Raw genomic sequence first — 21,755 nt, forward strand, 5'->3', positions numbered from 1 at the left:
TCAGTACTCATTGTTCGAAATCAAGCACGTTAACCGCTCAGCTACAAGTACTGGTTTACCTATGAATTACGAACAAAAATATCCGCACCTCTGTTTGATAATTCTAATAATAGAGAGCGCTTCCATCATCTCGAACAATTAGTATCGTTGTCATGTAAACTTGACTATAGTGTAACCAACCTTGGTAGGTATACCAAGGTAAATGGAAAAACTCGGATACCTGTTCATGTAAAAGAGATGCACATAATATTTATGCAGACGAGATTTGGAATGCTTTTTTGTTATACTCAATCTCTCATGAAAATGTAATTCATAAAACTTGTTTATTTAAGATATACTTTTATGAATTTAGAAGTAAATAAGTTTCAAATGAATGATAATAATCATGATTATAGTAAACAATAACAACCAATACAACAATAGCAATAATAATAATGGTAAAGTTAGTTTCAGAGGTGTCGAGTGTCTAGCTGTCAATTAATGACGTTTTCTTACTGTGAGCGGTTGTTCTAGTTTTTTTATGCAATAGCAAGTTTCGAAAATTGTTTTTTTCGATTTTAAATGAGCTCTTTTGTATACATGAAATAACTGAATTGTTGATATAGTAAATTTATACATTATAATTATAATTATAAGAGCGATATTTTGACCACTGTAAATAGTTTATTAACGATGAAGAATTTCCAAATTGAAGTAAAAAAACTAAATGATACGAGTTTAGTTCTTTAGTGATTTGTGACTATAAATTTTATAATAGTGAACTGACAGAAATTATCTTGATTATCAGAATCATTTATTTTGGATATACAACTCAGGTAAATATTCTTCATATTAATTACATTTTAAAGTATTCATATTCTTAAATTCATGAGTAAAGTGAATGTAAATACTAAAACTTATTCTTTTATTTCTCAATACCCATTTGTATGAGTATTCATTAAAACTTTACTTTCATCTACGTAAATTGATTTATGTGAAGGTTTTAAAATTGTGCTACTTAATAAGAATTTATAATAAATAATTCAGTCATATTTATTAATCAAACCACATACTTGCATGCAGTATTTTTAAGCTATTTTACCATCAAAGTATAACCTTGATCATTTTTTAATTGATGTGTACATTTTTTGATGGATTTTCAATGAAATAGATTGAATTATTTATTTGAGTTATATCAACAAAATAAAATATTTATTTAATGAAGTAAAAATTTGAAACAGATTAGCCACTCCTATAAACTAATTACTGTATATAAATTTCTACGCTTTGAATGCATGATAATAAAAGAGACAAAGGCGCAAATAGTAGTTTTGTGCTGTAGAAGAGAAAGTAAATAAATCAAATATTTATAATCATTTATATAACCAAGTTTGAAAAAATTTTGGAATTATCAATAATTCTTTATTAAATGACAATCAGCTTTACAGAAAAATACGAAAAGGATTATCACCAATAAAAACGATTATGTTATAAACATAAGTTAGATTTATGAATTAGTAACGGTCACAGGCTTATTAAATTTGTTGATGGACATGCCTTGCATATAGAGCTAGCTACCATCTATTGCAGTATTCTATAGAGTACGATGTTTTGACATTTGATATCAATAAAATAAATGTGTCACTAAAAACATGAATGTCCGTGCTCTATTTATTAACTAGATTTGAGACTTATACTACTAAGGTTGCATAATTCACCCGGTTAACAGCCGGTCCTCTCTTTTCCTTGCATCGCACTCTGCGAGAAACGGTACTATCCTTGTTGCACTAATGATTATAAAGCTGTTGCAGTTTTATGTTTTTCTTTTAAACAAATGAGAATTTCGAAAAAGCCGCTCTGCTACGAAAACGATAAAGAAAAAATCTATTATGTAGCAGAGCGTCGTTTTCAAAATTCTTCTTTTGTTGAGGAGAGAAACATAAAGCTGCAATCGCAAGGACCGGCTGTTGAGCTGGTTAAAAATGTTAAAGAGGTTAATTATGTAGCTAACTGATCAGCTTAGCTAAATTAGCCGGTTAATTGAATTAGTTAAGCTTATTGGTTAAAAGCTAAACCGGTTGAATGAATAAATTTATATACGTGACTTGACTACGTATTATAAAAGAACAAGTGGGAAAATTATAGTAATTGTTTAGAATTGCGATAAAAGATAGATGCCAAATCGATTAAATTTGGGATCTATGCAAGTCAATACAATAATTTAATTTCAAGTCTAAATTTTAAAGTGGACTTCTAGCAATTCTGGTCTAGAAGTATGAAATTTCAGGTTATTTTTGAAGTGCCGTAAAGCAAAGGCAAACAATATTTCTACTATCCATTTTTTATAAGTTAATTATTGACATTATAAGAATCCAGAAAAAAAATCTGAAAAACGGTTGACCCTAAAAGTCATCCCTGTAACTTCCCGCTAATTCCATATCTAAGCGCTTAAAATTGCATTTATGACGTTATTGAGCTCTTCGACCTCAAAAGTATAATTTATGTTATTTTGAGCTCACCGAGCTCAAAAAATTAGCTGTTCTGAGCTTTTGAACTCGAAGAGTTCAAAATTTTTTTGCACTCAGTTTAGCATACAAAATAGAAGTATATAGAGATCTTAAAGTATGATCAGAAAATCGATGTTTAAACATTCTAGAAGCCTAAGGCAGTCAATGTATTCACGAATTAGCACCAGCCTCAGGATATATACCTTTTTTTTTGAAGCTAAGATACTTAAGGAATCTGTGTTGAACTTTTTCGATGTTAAGTATGTGTTTCAAGTAAACTGGGGACTACACAACGGAGGCATACTCAAGCTTTGGACGCACTAGAGATGCATGTAAGACTTTGGTAGCACTTAGATTTATGAAGTTCTTAGTACACCTGATGACAAAGTCAAGTGTTCTAAGGGCTGAATTTATTATGCTTTCATAATGCTCATTAAAGGTGAAATGGGAGTCATATATAATGCCTAGGTCTTTGCATACAGTGACGCGTTCAAGAATAGTACCATTTATTTTATAATCAAAAGTATTAGTCGTGCGGCACTTAAAGAAGGTCATCACTTTGCATTTAAGTTCGTTGAGTGAAAGCTTATTGTTTTTACAACAGAGTGCTAATGCATCAAGATTTTTCCAATTTCTCTGCAGAAATTGGCAATCAGATAATGACTTGATCTGTCGATAGAATTTGCTATCATTAGCAAACAGTTCGAGAAAGCAGGAGATAATATCCGCGATGGGATTAATAAATATAATAAACAACATGGGACCTAGATTAGACCCTTGCGGAACTCCTAACGATGAAATATATTCACGCGAAAAATGATCATTGAATATTACAATGTTTTTGCGATTGAGTAGGAATGAAATCAGCAGCTACAGCAATAATTCCGGTAATCCAAGCACTTGATGAGTAGTTGAGTGTCAACCTTATCAAAAACTTTTGAAAAATCAGTCTCTATTAAGTCAACCTAATCGCCCGTTGAGACAGCTTGATATAAATTTTGTGTAAATGTTAGCAAATTTGTTACTCCCACATTAGCGGAGATTTTTCAAAATGATGAAAATTGAATTTACTGACAGGTAGCTTGTGTGTGTATTTGGAGCGATCAGTCATATACTGCAGAGAAATAATTAGTGCCGGATGGTAAGGATCAATTTTCAAGATGGGAACACCATTGTGTTCAACAAAGCAGTCAACTGTTACAAAGACCAAGTCTAAAAGAAGCCCACTACAGTTTAGTACAGTATTCAGCTGTTTCAGGTTGTGAAAGGCTGAATATGTTAGTAAAAGTTCAGGCTTAGCAGCGCACATATCAAGGCTGGCATGTGAATAGAAGTAAGGAGCGTTGAAATCACCCATGTATCGGCGTCCATGACCGGATGAGACGACAGAGCCTCGAGGAAATCTGAGTAGTGGAATTAACGGGAAGTTGTAGGGATGGCCTTTAGGGCAGTGTGGCCAGATCGTGCGATTTTTTTACCCTTCCTTCCGCTTTCAATATAGTCAGATGAGAGTGTCCTACGAAGTGGGGGTAAGAAAAGAGCACGATCTGGCCACACTGCTTTAGGGTGAACCATTTTCTAGATTTTTTCTGTATTCGTATAATGTCAATAAATGACATAAAAAAATGTATAGTAAAAATATTGATTTCCTTTGTTTTACGGCACTTCAAAAATTACCTGAAATTTCATGCTTCTAGACCAGAATACCCCTTTAATAGATTATTGTATTGACTTGCACAGATTCCAAATTTCATCAAATTGGCATTTATCTTTTATCGCAATTCTAAACAATTCTAAACTTAGATATACTTTTTACATGTTACAAACGTTGATGACTTACAGACTAAGATTCTAAAAGGTTTAGATCTGATGAAGACTCGATTTTTGACGTATGATAATGATAATTTTTCGAATTTTGGTCTTAAAAAGTTAAAAATATCGATGCATTTAGGTTCTTCGTTTATTAGCTCTCAACATTATTAAAAATTATTACTTTTTATAGAATGGCCGATAAAAATGCTGAACGAGAAGCTCTTCGGGGAGTTATTCAACAATGGAATGCCAATAGATTGGATCTCTTTGAATTATCCGAGCCAAACGAGGTAAAGTATTCTCATACTCAATTCATCACTTTTTATTTTTTATCCTGTTCTTTATTCTTTTTTTTTTTTTTTTTATATTCTTTATTTTACATACACGCCAAAAATCAAAGAATAGTTTAATTTTTTTTAATTAATTATTATTTAGAGTCAGTTTTAACTGCTGTGGTCATATCGCCGACTTTAACTGTTGGGAGTGGTACGTTGGGTGAGCCGGTGAGCCAGTCCGAGCGCTCTATAAGCCATGCGCCTTAGACCACTCGGCTAACCTCACCGGTTAAAGGATAGTTATTTTATAATTAATTCTTATTCAATCAGTATACTATACAATTAACCGTAAAATAATAAATATCGTATTAAATTATTAAATCAGTCAATATCGTAAACAGAATGTACATTTGATTCTGTTCATTCTTTTTTTCAAAAAGTTACTTTTCTGATTAAAAAATAATCTTTTTTCAGGATTTGGAATTTCACGGCGTCATGCGTTTTTACTTTCAAGATAGCGGTCAGAAAGTTGCTACAAAATGTATCAGGGTCGCGTCTGATGCCACGAGCCAAGCAGTGATCGAAACTCTTATTGAGAAATTCCGTCCAGATATGCGGATGCTTAGTGTCCCAGAGTATGCACTTTATGAAATTCATGAAAATGGAGGTTCGTATGTTTTATAATTTTTCAGAAATTTTGTAAAAAATGTTTTATTACATATTAGCGTGTAATTAACAAAGCATGAGAGAATCTTTTAAAGACACCGTCAGATGATGTCGGTAGTGTGGGATTCCCACCTACTAAACCACCCCCTCTTCCAGTTCCCCGAAGAAATGTGCAGGGAAGACTGGATCGGAACCGCGTTAGCATTACTTCAATCTAGTCCGTGTTCCATCTCACGACGCCTGCTTCTGATTACCGGCCCCTTTCTGCGGCTTTTTTTTTTTAAATGCTACGCGTCGACGGCAACAGCTAACCAGTTATCTTCATGTTTTAGCATGTTGGTCACCAGGCTTACGGGGAACCCCCACAAAAATAATATATACACTCAGATATATACGCAGTATATACTCGTATATATACTGCGTATATATATGAGTATATCCATGGATATATACTTGCGCTCAAACTTGTCCCGTTGTACGTAAAATTTTTTTCTGATGTATAGTCTGATTTGCCGTTAGATCTACAGTCTATGCGCAGGTATATATATGTGGTCACAAAATATATATACTCAGATATATACTATTTTCGTGAGGGGAGAACCTGATGTCTATAATTTATTCAGTGTTGAGTTTATAATTTTTCCACCGATCACACTCAAAGAACGTGCGTTTGACGTTGTCCGTTTTGTCTGGGCAGTATTTGCACGTCGGCGTGTGGTGCAGTTCCATCCTGAAGAGGTAGTTGTTGAACTGGCCATGGCCCGTCAAAAACTGGGTCATCAAAAGTTTATTTCTCCGTGATTTCGATCAAGCCAGACCCTAATGTTCGGTATCAGGCGTGCCGTTTGTCTGTCTGTCTGTGTCGTCCCTTATCCATCGTCCCTGTCACTTGTTTAGTGTTACTGCCTTTATCTCTGCTCTCGCTTCTGTTGTGTTTTTACCACTGCTTTCGACGTCATAGAACTCAGCTCTTTCTAATGCCAGCAAGTCGATGGGCATGCCCCTGCTAAAACCAGTATGGACGTTTCAAAAACCGCACGGTAGGCGTAAGTGAACCTGAGAGCGCCTCGTCGCTGCATCGCTGCTAAACTAACTTCCGCCGATAGCTCTTCCGCTTCCGTGTATCTGTTCGTATTTCCGCTCCATAAAGTAGGATAGAGTGAACAACTTCGAAAAGAACTCTTCTCTTTTTGGTTCTTGGGCACATGTTGTTAATAATGATCCTTGACAAGCTTAACACTGCTTTGCTAGCCTTGACGCATGCGCTATCGAGGTGTTCTTGAACGGGCAGCTTTTCGTCTATCACTACTCTCAGATAGCAGACTGCCCTTGTTGATATCAGTGTTGTCTCACTGATATCCACGTCAAAGAGTTTCGGGAAACATCTCTGTCGTGTCAAAACAACCATCTCGGGTTTATGTTTGGCAAGTTTAAAGTGGTGTTGTTCCAGCCAAGTTTCCATGGTCTTAATGGTTTCTGGGACCAACAGTTTGGCCTCTTCTATGCCACTATCGTGGCTGTGATATCGTTGGTGAAACTCGTAAGCTCTACTTGCTTTGGTAGCGGGATTTCCAAGAGCTCGTTGTGGTCAACGTTCCATAGATTAGGGCCCATAATTCAGCCCCGTGGTACTCCTGCTGTAATATCGTACTGTTGGAAACCATCCGTGGTTTCCGCGATCAGTGTTCTTTTGTCAAGGTAGTCGTCGACTATTGCGAAGTTCTCTTGTTTCGCTTCGAAATAGCGTTCTAATGTGTCCAAGATGTCCTCCTAATTCGCGCTGTTGAAGGCGTTTTCTACATCTAAGGTCAGTAGGATGCAGACTTTGCGTGATTTTAGATTTCCGGACCACACCTTGATTGCCCTTTCTGCCACCTTCTTGACTAGTCTCAGTCGCTTTCAGCTAGTAGGAAACGTGCCAGTTGTAAGGCATGCATTGTATGTGTTTAACAATAGCTCCGGAGATGCCTGGGCTATAATCTTAATCACTGACGTTGGAATGCCCTGAGGGCCTAGTGCCTTCCCTGGTTTGAAGGACCTGGCTGCATCTTACAGCTATTCAAACGAGAAAGATGTGGCTCCGCTGCTAGTATAGCGCCGTTTCTCTAGTGGCTGGCGCTTGGGCAACAATTCCGCTACAATGGTGTTCATTTCTTCTAGAGATTTAGGTGCCTCGGATGCAGCTTTTCTCAGTTTTTTTAGGACAATCTGTTGATAGGCTTTTCCCCAGACATCCTGGTTTAGGTCATCGCAGATTTCCTTCCACAGTATCGCTTTGCTTTTCTTAATGGTGCGGTTTAGTTCGTTTTTGGCCTCTTTGTACTTGTTAAAGCATGTGGTTTCCGTTGAAGTGCGTCTTGCGGCTCTAGTTGCTTGCCGTCTAAGTTGCTAACACTTTCCAGAGAGAGCTGCGATAATGGCCTTCATTGTTTCTCAGCTTTTCGAAATGAATACTCTCAGGACTTCTGGGTCGAGCTTACTGGCATCCCATCTTCGCTTTTCGAATTTTTCCTGCAGTGCTAAAGTGATAGGAGCTTCGATGAAGAACTCAATATGTTAGTGGTCACGACCGGTGAATTCCTTTAAAACTCTCCAGTTCTTAATTCTGCTAGCAATTTTAGGGGTGCTCAGTGAGATGTCGAGGATAGACTCGTGGTACCCCGGTCTTCTGAAGGTCGAAGTGTTCTCGCTATTCAGGACTGTGAGGTCAAGCCTTGCTGCAAAATCTGCAACTTTGTTCCCTCTGATGTCTGAGAAGTCTGCTACCCATTCCGCAGATTTGGCGTTAAAGTCGCTGATATCGCTTTCGATGCTGGCCAGCTTATGGTGGAATCCAATCCCTTTATTGGGTGAGAGATAAACTCTCACAAAGTAAGTCGTAGAGGTTTTAATCCCGACAAATCCTGCCTCTTTTCCACTGTTTCTGGTAGTGATGTTGCTCGGGTTCACGACCCAGATCGCCGTGGTGCCTGTTTTATCCGTGAGCCATGTTTAAATTTGGGAGTTTGAATGCTGTTCGTAGGTAATGCAAACGTCATTATCGTCTTCGAAGAATCGCTGGCGAAGCAGATTCTGTGCTAGCACACACCTGTTCAGGTTCATTTAAAGAACTCTTGTCATTTTTGTGTCGTAGCTTCAGCTAGAACAGCGCGAAATACTTTACAAGATTTAGAGCCAGAGATGTGGTACAGCCCATCTTTGGCATCTGCGTCTGGAGAGTTCAGGAGGCATTTTGGCTGTTCAGTACATTCCGCTGCTTTTTGGTTATTTCCGCCACATTTAAAGCAAAACTTGCTGCGATCAGGTCCTTTGTAGGCGTGTGCTTGGTGCCCGAACCTGAGAAATTTGATGCAGCGCGTTACTCGAGCGACTGGCCGTATGCGGCAGTTGACCCATCCGGTTTTTATTCGTCTCTTACCGAGAGCCTTGATTGCACTCGCCTGATCGATCTCGCAAAAGGTCGCCTATTGGCCTCATGGAGTAACTTTTGTCAGGTTCACCCATTTGATTTCCAAGTTTGTTGTCCCGCTTGAATGCTTCACGGACATCAGCTTCGGTGGAGACTCCATCTAGGTCAAGGATCTCCAGTGGGTACGTGTCTTGACCGTACCGATGCTAGCAGTTGTTGGTTTGATTGCGGCAGTAAAAGCAGCACTGTCTTGAATCTTTTGACCCATTTCCACTAAGTCACCCCCGCGCTTTGTTTATTTTATAAACTTTATGTCTACTCCAGTCTCTGTCGGATTGACCTTGGCCTTGATTTCCTTTAGGAGATCCGCGTATGTTTGGCCTTCTACCAGTTGTACAAGAACAGCCTTCTATTCTTCGGTTTTTGGTGGCTATGTTTGTAGTTAGAGCCACCTTTATTTTCCTAGTTTTGAGCCTTAGTAAGTGGAGCCACTAGTTCGCATTCTCTTTCCATCTTCTTCTTATTTCGAGTCACTATGGTCCAGGTGTTCTCCGGGGCTATCTTTTTTTGTGCTGGCTTGTCGATTGCTGAAGAAGAGCTGGGCGTGGACAGGTGCCTTTTCCTATTTTTGTCCTTTCCTTGCCGTTGTGTGTAAATAACATTTTCTGATCGAAGTCTCAATGAACATTTTTGAACGCCGCATTGCTCACCTCGATCGATCGATTCATTCTAAATTATCGTAAGACAAAATTTTATTTACATGCATTTATACAAACACGCGTTCGCAGCCGAACACTCAGTCGGGAATAGTCGAAATGTTTTCCTAAGACCTCAAATCTTGGAGATCTGATAAAAACTCGCATTTTCAAAATCGGACCGAAATCAAGAACTTTATACTTTTGAATAATTAATTTTCAAAGTGGGAAGTTAAAATTGAAAAAACATAAAGTTTCCAAATCTTTTTCATGTTTTCTTAGAAAAATTCTGTTAAAATTGATTTGCTTCTTAAAAATTTCAAAATTTTTAATCAACATGATGATCAAATTAATACAATAGGGAATGATTTTAAATTATTTAAAATCCTCAGTGTAATTTTAGTTTGACAATTTCTGAATTTTTTTTTCTACTTAATAATTATTGATAAATTTTCCATTTTTTATTTTTTGCTATCAACAGAAGAACGAAAACTTGGACTTGAAGAAAAACCTTTACTGGTTCAGTTGAATTGGCATATCGATGATCGAGAAGGTCGGTTTTTACTTCGACGGATCGATGACAAAACTAATACAGCTGGAGTAGGTTTTGAAGAAGTTACAAGCTTCCGTAGGAAGTTAAGTAAACGAGAACGAAAACAACTAAAAAAACAAGAAAAACTTTGTCGTTTTAAGACTCCTGAACAGGGTCATGATTCACCATTGATCGATAAAAATGGTGTTGCTGAGAAACTTTATGTTGGTATGTATTCGTTTGAATGTTTTAATAAAAAAAATTTTATACAATTTTATAGAATTAAATGATTAGTAATCAATGGAGGAATAAGAAAGCTATGAGTATATTGATTAAACTTTTATTAAATTTTCAGAACTGCCGGAAACAAGTTTTACCAGAAGCATTTCAAATCCAGAAGCTGTAATGCGTCGTCGTCGTCAACAGAAGTTAGAGAAAAAATTGCAACAATTTCAAAGTAAAGATGGTGGTCCAGATACAGGTGGTACTTTAAAAATTTACGGGGAAGCTCTGTGTAAAGATGTTCCATATAAAACGTTGTTATTAAGCATAAGAGATTCTGCTGCTCAAATTGTCAGAGAAATGTTATCTAAATATGGTCTTGAAAAAGTGGATGCTCAGCAATATTGTTTAGTACAGGTAAGAAATCATCATGTGGTTGTTATTCATTACTTTCATAAATCCTTCAAAACAGTGATTAATTTTATGCCAGTGTTATTCGTTTAACATTTTTTGATTTATAACAGTTGGTAGTTATAATTAAAATTTACCCCCTTTGCAAGTTAAAACTCGTTGTCGCGATGAGTCGATCTTTTTAAAATACTACACATACTTTCCTACCGTTTCAATACAATAATAGTTAGTTTTTTGAGTATACTAATTAATAGAAGGATTTATTAATTATTAATAATTTAATTTATTTGAAGACAATTATTTAATTTATTAAATTTTAATAAATATTTTTTAACATTCAATAAATATTTATTTGGGAGAAAAGTATATTTATGAATAGTTAATAAGTATTAATTATTAGTTAACAAATATTTATTAATCTTCTACCTTCTATCTATATATATAAAAATGAATTGCTGTGCGTTAGTCACGCTAAAACTCAAAAACGTCTGGATCGACTAAAAAAAATTTTTTTTTGTTTCGTTCGCTATAGTTCAGGGATGGTTTAGAAAAAAAAAATTTTTGGAAAACCCGAAAGTTTAGCTAAAAAAATAAAAAATTATTAATTTTGTATCGGAATCGCTATTGTTACGCTTGAGCCTCAAGCGTGCTAGAGTGTACCAAAATTGTTCAATATGTAGGAAGATACGTACAAGTATACTGCAAAGTTATACTATTTACCTACATTCAGTTTGTAGGACATAACCACAAATCTCAAGAAGAATGTTTTTCATTACTTTTGTTTTGTTCGTGTTTATTTTCATATTGTTTCTATTATGTATTGTTTATTAATATGCCACAAAGAAAACGAGCTGACATTGGTCGTCGAAGTCAGTCAAATGTGTGACAAGCATTCTAACTTAATACCATTTTAACCATACACAATACAACCAGTGTTAATTGTTGACAAAAATAAATTAGAGTTTAAAGGTTGATAATCACGAATAAAAAGTTGTAAAAAAAAATGTCGTAGGTGATACGAAGTTCACCGGGTCAGCTAGTAATTAATAAATATCTTGTTGAGTGAATTTGTTTCGCTTGCAATGTCATATGATATGAAGATTGCTTATAAACAAAAGTCATTTTTACAAATTATTTGCATTAATTATATTACATTATAATAACGTTTATTGTAAAATACCAAATTCTATCACAGCTCATAATTATCTTTTACATTTTGAAATATTACAAACGTTAATTTGTTTAGTGAATTGAATTATCATCATGTATTCCAGCTATAGGGTTATAAAAAGTGTCAAAAGAAACTTACTATTTTTGCTTTTTACTGTTAATAAATATTTGTTAACTGTTAACAAATATTTATTAACATTTAATAAATCGTATTTTATAAATAATTTATCAACTGTTAATGAATATTTATTAAATCCTATGATGTTAAAAAATCATTTATTAATCGTTGATAAAGCTTATTGAATATAAACAAATCCTTTTATCAGTATAAAAATTCCCACATTGAAACTTAAAAGGCTCTGAAGAGTTGGCATTGAAAGACTATCGGGAGAGTAAAGTTGCAAGCTATTTTTCACGTTTTCATCATGTAGACGTCTGAATTTGACATCGACTCTAAACTAATTGCGCTCATGACTTGGATAACTTTGCGATTTTCGTCTATCTTTTCTCTAAGTTACTTCACGACTTTTATCATCATTATCTATTGATATTGATTATGAGTGGTCTGCAAACCTTAGAAAAACGCTTTGAAGTTACTCTTTATTATTGTAATAAGCTTATTTTTTTTATGGAATCCCCATTTTTTCTCCAGAAATACCAATTGTATTGATATTCAGAATATTCTATATATATAAGAGCTGTTCCATAGATAGATTGACTCATCACGATATCTCTGAAGGTATAACACCTAGAGACTTGAAATTTTGTAGGAATATTACTTTTGCCGTGTGTAGGTCAGCTAAGACCGGATTTTAAGAAATTCCTCCCCCTAAGGAGTTTCCGGGGGCATTTAGCAATGAAAAATTCCCGTTTTTAAACTATAGCTCCTATCGACTTTAAATTTGGTAGAAATCTTCTGTATGTGATGTAAAAATAATTTATGAACGATTTTTACGATATCTCGTCCCTACAAGGGGTGGATATTAACAATAAAAATTTTCTATTTTCAAGCTATAGCTCTTATCGACTCCAAACATGGTGGAAATTTTCTATAAGTGCAAAAATAATTTACGAACAAATTTTACGATAGCTCACGCCACAGGGGGTTACGGGGGTGGATGTTAACAATAAAAATTTTGAATTTCTGACGTGCAGCTCTGATATGCTTCAAATTTAGTAAGAATCTGCTGTACGTGAGGTATAAATGATCTAAAAGCGGATTTTATGACAACCTATTCTCAATATGGATTGCGGGGGTGGGTATTAACAAATAAAAATTTTAAACTTCCAAGCTATAGGGCCTACATGCTTTAAATTTGATAGGAATCTTCTATATGTGATGTAGAAATAATTCATGAACGAATTTTACTATGTCCCACCCTAAAAAAGGTTATGGGAGCGTTACACGGAAAGAATTTTATACTAACCCCAATAAACTTGTTTTGTAGATTTTACTATCTTCGATGGTAGTAAATTTTATAAAAGTTAAAATGATAGTTAACAATTTAAATTATAATCAGTACAATAATAAAATGATAATTTCTAAAATAGAGCAATCGTACCATTTACTATCGAAATGGTTACATTTATCATCACAAGTTGTTAAAATTACCAATTGTATTATAAACTATTCAGTAAAAGTAAGCACTGAATTAATCAACAACATTACCAATAATATAATAATAATAATAATAATAATAATAATCTATTTTATTAAAAGAATAAGAAAAATTTTAGGACCAGTGTATATTTATCTGATAAAATGGGTTTTTATAGTTAAGTTTGGTATCATTGGAAAAGTCTTGACCTGGAGTTTTGCTTTTTCAAGGTTTCATATCATTCTCACTTATATTCAATATATGATGATAAGTATCTAGGCTGTATTCGAAAATGCTCTATCTCTCGATACATAATTAAGAAATGACCTCGTATTTCGTGAACTATCGACATTTTTAAAGATATAAGCTCACTCCAATATTACACTCGACGAGACCTTTAATTCAAGTACCCACATCAATTTCTCATGTATTTCGTATATATGTATATATGAAAAATATATCAAAAATTCATCTGGGTATTCAAATGAAAGCTCTTGATGGGTGTAACATCAGGATGAGCTTATATTTTTAAAAACGTGAATAGTTAAAAAAGTACAGTGCAATTTAACAAAATTCATTATTTAATAAAGCAAAATTTTATTTATTTATAGTTCACAAGTCACAGCAGTCACATAGTGACTGCAAGGTTGCTTATAATAGTAGTAGTAGTAGTAATAACAATAACAATGATAATAATAATAATAATAATAATAATAATAATAATAATAAGGTGCTCCAGGTGCAGCTTCCGGACACGTCCTGTAGGAGGTGTAGACAACATCCGGAGACGCTTATGCACCTTTTGTCGGCATGTCCAGTGCTGGCGAGAGGTGCATATATCCAGCGTCACAATGCTGCCCTGAGAGTACTGTACTACTATCTTCGTCATTGCTACGGTATTGACGTGACACCAGTGCTGCCTTATTTGCCAGGAGATATTCCCCAGGTTGTTGAGAATGACAGTTGCAAAATTTATTGGAACATGCCATTTGCAACAACCCGGCGGATAGATCACAACAAACCTGATATTGTGCTCTTCGACAAGGCCACTCATGACATTTATGTCATTGAGTTCTCGGCCCCGGCTGAATACAACATCTCAGCCAAAGAAGAGCACAAAAGACAAATATATCAGGATCTCCTGTTTGAAATTGGTAAACTTTACCCAGGTTACCGTGTCAAGCTTGTCGTCCTGATTGTTGGCGTCCTAGGAGGGATGAAGCAGTCTTTTGTATCCTCACTTGCCAAAGTTCCAGCTTGCTCATCAAAAGCTGAGTTCTTGGCAGTTAGGATGCAGAAGGCTGTTTTACTTGGTTCTCTCCGTCTCTTAAGGGAAATGACTTTGGCCTGCTGTGATCACTAACCGCCTTGTTGTGCGGAGTGGTCCAGCAGTAACGGACGGAGCTCAGGCTGGGCCCTCGGAGAATCGGACTCCGGGGATAACCCCCCTGAGCATTTAATAACAAAATAATAATAATAATAATAATAATAATAATAATAATAATGTGGACATAAACTGAAAATTAAAATTACTTTTTAATTATTTTTCTAATTAATATTAGAAATGACTTTTCATTTAATATTAATATCAATCGCATAAAATATAAACTCTGATGGTAATAATTATCATCAAAGATTGTAGAAATTATTAATTTGATTCTAAAAGTTATTATTGAGATATTTAATCAAGTTCTTTGAGATAGTTGAAAATACAACTTTATAGTAATATAACAGATGATAAAAATTTATATATTGGTGGTAACTTTAATAATTTATGTCGTATTTACAATAACGAAAAGTATTCATTAATAGTAAAAGGTGTTAATTACTATTGAAATATATTAGAACTTTTTACAATATTTCGATGATAGTATTTACCATAAAATTCTTTCCGTGTAATAATGAAAAATTCCCGTTTGTAATATATAGCTCTTATTAGCTCCAAATTTGGTAGGAACCTACTATATGTGATATAGAAATAATCTACGAGCGGATTTTACGACGAACCACCCCTAACAAGGACTGCGGGGGTAGGTGTTAACAATAAAAAATCTTAAGCTCCAAAACATAGCTTCGTAAAGCTGTAAATTTGGTAAGAATTTTTTATTTGTCATGAGGTGATCATCTCAAAAAGGATTTCAATAAATTCTACTTCCGATAGGGGTTGCGGCGCGGATGTTAAAATCAAAAATTTTTATTTCCAAACTATAATTTCTACAGACTCCAATTTTGGTCGGAATCTTCGTGTATAATGTCAAGTTCAGCTGAGAATGGATTTTCTCGAATTCTAACCCCAAAAGGGATTGCGGCGGCTTGAACAATCAAAATCTTTCATTTTCGAATCATAGTTTCTATGGACTTAAAGTTTTGTTTGAACCTTTTATTTATAATGTAGAAATCACCCTGAATAGGATCTAACGAAAGTCATTGTAAAGTTTCCAAAATTTAACTTTACATGTAGCTATTCAGTCAACGGACAAAGAATTTTACATACATTTTATTTTTGCTAATCACATAACCGATGAATCGTTTTTATTACGGGATCGTGGGAATGTAACAAATTAAAATGAATGCATTTTCTTAACACTTGAGATGTGAAAAAGAAATTAGGCTACTTATTCTAAGGAAATTCGTAAAAAACATGCACAAATAATTTTCTATAAAAAATTGATGTCACGGAAAAAATGTTAATTAACGGCAAAATTCTTCACACTTTAAGCTAGGCAGATTTTAACTTCATTTATGAGACCTGCAATTATTTTAACTGAAACTTTCAAAGCTCATTTCAAATTTTTTTTCTTCGTGTCAATTATCATTCGTTTTTGGAAGAAAACCACGGGGATGTTATAGTGATTGCACATTGAAAGTTATAATTAATATTAGCTAGAACAATCTCAGGGATTAAAGGTATAGACCAATCCGATGGAATTTGGAATCTGTGCAAGTCAAAACAATACTCCAATTAAATTTCAAGTCTAGATCTAAAAATACAATTCTATAAAGTACCCAGCGGAGCGGGCGGGTAACAGATAGTGAGTATATAAACGAAATAGCTTAACAAAATTCAATGGAAAAACACATCTTGCCAAGTCTATAGGCGTTTCGAACATCTATAACTATTTTATTTTATCGTCTTTCCTGCCTGTTCTTTCCGAAATCTATCGAGTATTATCTTATGTAGTGTAGTCTAACGTCCAAGAAAAATGACAATCTAATTTAATTAATAAGTCACTCTCATGGCAGACTATGTCTAGCTTTTCCGTTTCTTAGGACGTCTTCAAAAAAGTGTAGTATCTTAAAAAAAAATTATTTAGAAACTTCTTACAATATTACTTTTATATTTATTCATCGTAAAATCTAGTTACAATATTAACCCTAGCACCCTGCACAGGAGTTCTCCAAACCTCATCAAATTTTTTCAACTTAAATTTTTTTTGCTGTATAGTGGTAAAGTTACGACATTTATCGCATTTGGAGAGGAACTTATTTAGAGGAGAACGCTGTATAGTGAAACTTTAGGTCTCATTTAGAAGTGATATAACAAAGATTTAAAAAAAACGTTGGAGTTATTATAACCTTTCTATATTTAATATATCGAAATAAATTCATAGCTTGCAATAAATTCTTATGTTCTTTGAATTTTTTAATTTACAAAGATTTCACGTGTTGTTTTGATCTTCTTCAATACAAAACGCTTAAATTATTCAAATAATACATGAAAAAAAATATATGAATGTTTTCCTAAATTTACACAAAAATAGGAAAATAAAATTTCGTTTATATTATTAATTGCATTTTTATCAGAGAAAATTAAGTTATACTTAATTTTGCAATAGACTACTAGATTTTTCATACTCTGGCGATAAAAATAAAAAAAATAAAAAAACGTTTTTATGCAATAAAAATCTACCTAATGATTGATATAAAATACTGAGGTACACGTAACCTCTGTATAAAAGATTTGTTATATTTAGATAGCGTAGGGTGCTACGGTTAATTTGATACAAAATAAATTAAGTATTACATGATTATTGTAATTTTTATAGGTAACAACAGAAAAAAATAACGGAAACACACATCAAGAATATATTTTAGATGATGATGAATGTCCATTGGCTATCATTATGAATCTATCATCAGTTTATGGTAAGTTAAATTAACTTTAGTCACTTGAATTAAATTATTTTATCAATTTCACGTTATCACCAGTTAATTAAGAGAACTATAAAAAAATCTGGAAGACGGTTAACCTTGCAGGTTATTTCTGGAACTTCGCACTATAATTGCGCTCAAAATAAACATATTTGCAGCTAATGAGTTCTTCAAGCTCAAAAATAGAAATTGAAGTACGTGCTCAAACTCTTTGAACTTGAAAATCTGACAATTATTTAAGCAACATAATTTTTTACTTCTTGGACTGACTAATTTCAGAAACTTTATTTAATATAAAATTTCGTAGTTGAATTATTTGCTAAATATTGAGGAATATGAAGAATTTAAGCTGGTCAGTTATTATGCGTTATTATATGTCGCGCAAAATAATAATAAATACTAATATTGGATGAAGTATGTAAACCTCCTATAATTTTCGAACAGTTTAAGCTGATTCGGACCGGTAGATTTTGAGAAATCTCAAAAAAATTACTCGCATCGCTCAGGCTAGCAACTTCACTCTGGTCTAAAATCTTTTTGTTTCATCCCGCGTCACACATTAAATTTTTAATATGATTTTCATTAAAAATGCTCGTTTCAATGTCTGGAGCCAACCAGAACTAGATAGTTTCAGACAAATAGCGAAAATACCATTTTTAAATGTGGAGCTCGAAAGCTCCAAAAAGTCATGTGCAATTTTAAGTGCTTAGATATGGAATTAGCGGGAAGTTGCAGAAATTACCTTTAGGGTCAACTGTTTTCCTAACTTTTTTAAATGTAACAGTTTGACAGACTATAACTTCGAAACTAGTGATTCTACAGTCTTTGACTAGTTTTTGTAGATAATTTAATTTCTTACGAATACCATAAGAAGGTATTTGGCAAAAAATTTTTTTAATAACGAATAATTTTCTGAAAACAAAAAAAAATCTTTCCTGTGTTATTTGAATGGGAAATCAAATTTTTTGATTAGCTAAGCCGCTATTGGACTTAAACCTTTTAGCCTAGCGCCATAATTTTTTATTTTTTATAAACTACCAGATTTTTCTAGTATAGCAGTAAAGAAAAAATATCGCCTAAAAATGATACACCCTAATATATATAGATAATACAATAAATTTATTTAATATCCATTTCTAAGTAGAAAAAAAAAAAACTTTTTTTTGAAATTAGACTATCACATTTGTACTTTGCACATTTACACTAAAAATACAACAAAAAAAATAATTCCTCTCATTTACCTCAACTTAACTATCAATTTTACTACTGATTTTTCAACAATAAATAATTGATTAATATTAATAAGAAAAAAAAACTTAAAGAAACTTAAAGTTCAATCCTTAATTTCCGTAACAAATTTTAACTTAAAACAAATTATTGATAGAAAGAAATTGTTCGGTAGAATTTCTGAGTATGTTAAGGTAAAATGTCAACACAAAACGACTGAGTTGGTTGTATTGATTATTAGTAGAGCGGAAGAAAAGAGGGGTTGTGACAGTAACACAGTTCTTTTGTAGTTCAGTAAAGCTTCGTTGCTTTTTGATTTAAATACGGAGTATTTAAAGCTTTAAATCGAAATAAAAATATTTCTTATTTTCAAGTTAAAATTAATAATACTAGAACTGTCTGTAAAAATAACCTAGTGAAAATTCATTTGTAAATGATGTTTAATTGACTTTTAATAAGCAAACAACTGCTTAATGCAATTCAAAATAGTGCTAAGCAATTGATTGAGAATTGAATATCCTTTTAAAGTAACTGTTTACCACAATATATGACAACAAATCATTGATTGTAAAATATAGTTTAAATAGTCGTAGATTATCATCATAAAAAAATTTACAATTTCTTCGAAAGTGATTATTTCGGCAAGTGCGTTGTGATTTTCTGATTGCTTAGTTATTTCTAAATTTTCTAATCAATAACATGAATCTCCAACTTGAAGTCATTGTTGTGAGTGCTGACAATGACAATGAACACTTAATTTATAACACAAGAAAAACAATATCTAAGTCAAGGGTGTTTCGTTGACAAGTAAAAAAACAACGATAATTAAAGTGCTAAATGAATTAAATCTAATATATATCATTGAGAAAAAATGTTTTTTTCGATATTGGCGCTATAACGCTGATCAATTTTTATCAAGACAATTTTCTTATTTAAAAATATTACAATTCAAGTTAAAATTACGAGAGTACAGTTTTGAACTCATCTAACTACGTATTAAACAGTCTAGTAAAACAATCTTCATTTCTCTGTAGACTTAAACATAAGTATTCGTCAATATGATGGACTGGGGAATTAGACGTAAGCATTTTTTCTATTTTGTTTTAAAGACTGTGTATATAAGTCTATTTTTATTTCAGTTTCGATTAAAAAATTAAGATTTTCAATTTTTTTATGAAATTATTCTTTCTAAGAAATTATTCTAAGATTGATTAACGGTAGCATTTAAATCGATAGTAAGTAATAATACAGTTATATAGTAAATTCTGAATTGAAATATGTAACAGATTTAACAAAAGTTCGATAACATATACTTACAGTTAATTATATTTATTCATAAATCTTATCTTGAGGAAGTTTCATATCATCTTTTTTTGAATTATCATCAAAATTATTTCAATGACTGCCATTATTTTTTAAACTAGTTCATTTTCATAGTATATTATAATCATTAAAATGAAATATTAAAACGAAAGCAGCTGAGAGTAAAAACGTACAACACAGCGTTGCGATATTCAAATCGGCAAGTCTTATGTCACATTGATCCTCTCCACCATTTCTTTCTTGATATTTTATAATTGCATCTTTCTTTGATACAGCACACAATAACAATAAACCAAAGATACTAAGTTATTACACGAACTTTTATCCGAAAACTTAATTTTTCTGAACTAAAATTGTCTTTTAGGCTTCAAACGTTGATATCTCGAAAATTTATAATTTTATAACAATAATCTGTATTATAATTTGAAACCCAAAGAAAGTATCGTGCAAAATGTTTTTATTTTGAAAAAAAATTTTCACGTAAAGTGCTGGAAGACTAAGAATCATTGAAATATTGCGTTCTAAATATTTAAAGTGTAATTATTTTTAAATTTCAGTTAAATCGACAAGGCTCAGGTTAAAAACTAGTCAATTTGGCATGTAAAGACCCATATACAACGATCATTTTATAGCTAGCTAAAAACAATTGTCTGAACTGTAACTTCAATTAGAGCTCCTGTTATTGAAATTCAGTGATTAAATGTGTTCTTTATGAAAGAATCTCTCCAAAATACAAAAAATTTTAATATACAAGAGTTACTGCCTATTAGTCCTAAGGAAGTTATTGATCTATATAAAAGTGCACTTATGAAGATTCCCTAAGACAACATGGTTTTTTTGAAAAGGAGCAATGATGATAGAGTAATTTGAAATCTCTTGAAACTAAGCTTGAATATTCAAAAAAATTGATCAAACTCAATAAAATGTCTCTTTTACAGCTAATAGTTTAGATTACCTAAGAAACTATTTAGATTTTCATTTTCATCCCCTACAACTTTCATAATATATTTTAAAAACCTTATAAAAAATATAAAAATTTGATTTTTGATCATTTTTTCTCTGGTAGATACCAAATTGTTCATATTTTCATGAATAACACTCATTTTCAAATAAATTCATTTTTATTTGTTAAAAGTAAGGTTTAATACGTTTAACTTTAAAATCTGTTCAACTACTGAGCACTTTACCTTAGTGTAAAATGGTGCAAAATGAAATTGTTAATAACTCATAAACTATTGATCGGGTAGGAATGAAAAACAAAACACAGAATCATAGCTTTTTCAAGCCCTTCATTTGACCTGCTAATATTGAAAACGTCAGACTAATAGTTTCTTAGAAAAAAATTTTTAATCTTTTTAATTTATGAACAATTTAGACTAGATTTTAGTTATTCTAGAATCTAATCTTATTCAATTCCTTATTGAAAACCCCCAGAAGTTTTTTTGGAGTTGTTTGACTTCTTACCAGTTGGAAGAGTTTTTCGATAGAAATTGCTTAATTTTTTCGAATTACTAATTTTTCCTTGAAAACGTGAAACTATAACGGTTTTCAGAAGTTGCACCATAACGACAAATATAAAAGTTGAATTTCTATGAAATCTACGTAAAATTACCTTCCAAAATTTATCATTTTCTTCAACGCTACAAATCAATTCAAAGAACACTTTAATAAAAGCATTTCCAAGCTGTATACAGTCGTGATTTTTTGAATGACAAAATAAAAAATCTGCTAAAATATAATAAAGTTAACTTATTCATGGAGATAAGCAAAGAACCTT

At 32.7% G+C, this 21,755-nt stretch overlaps 1 protein-coding gene across 4 annotated transcripts in view; it reads left to right on the forward strand.

Annotated features, from left to right (window-relative positions):
* The first annotated feature begins 236 nt into the window (after positions 1-236).
* Positions 237-21,755, forward strand: part of Cno (adherens junction formation factor afadin) — a 69,179-nt gene continuing 47,660 nt past the window's right edge. For 2 of the 4 annotated variants that reach the window (XM_074244014.1, XM_074244015.1), the window contains exons 1-6: positions 237-815; positions 4,489-4,588; positions 5,048-5,240; positions 9,825-10,103; positions 10,231-10,514; positions 17,323-17,422. In XM_074244014.1, coding sequence (XP_074100115.1) covers positions 4,490-4,588; positions 5,048-5,240; positions 9,825-10,103; positions 10,231-10,514; positions 17,323-17,422 — 955 coding nt within the window. In that variant the 5' untranslated portion in view covers positions 237-815; position 4,489. The remainder of the gene's footprint in view (positions 816-4,488; positions 4,589-5,047; positions 5,241-9,824; positions 10,104-10,230; positions 10,515-17,322; positions 17,423-21,755) is intronic. The other 2 variants (XM_074244013.1, XM_074244016.1) reach the window with 1 other exon arrangement.

The sequence above is a fragment of the Cotesia typhae genome, unplaced genomic scaffold, assembly GCF_013202065.1.
Source record: "Cotesia typhae breed Kobodo isofemale line unplaced genomic scaffold, CoteBio_Ctyphae contig_42, whole genome shotgun sequence".
Taxonomy (NCBI): domain Eukaryota; kingdom Metazoa; phylum Arthropoda; class Insecta; order Hymenoptera; family Braconidae; genus Cotesia; species Cotesia typhae.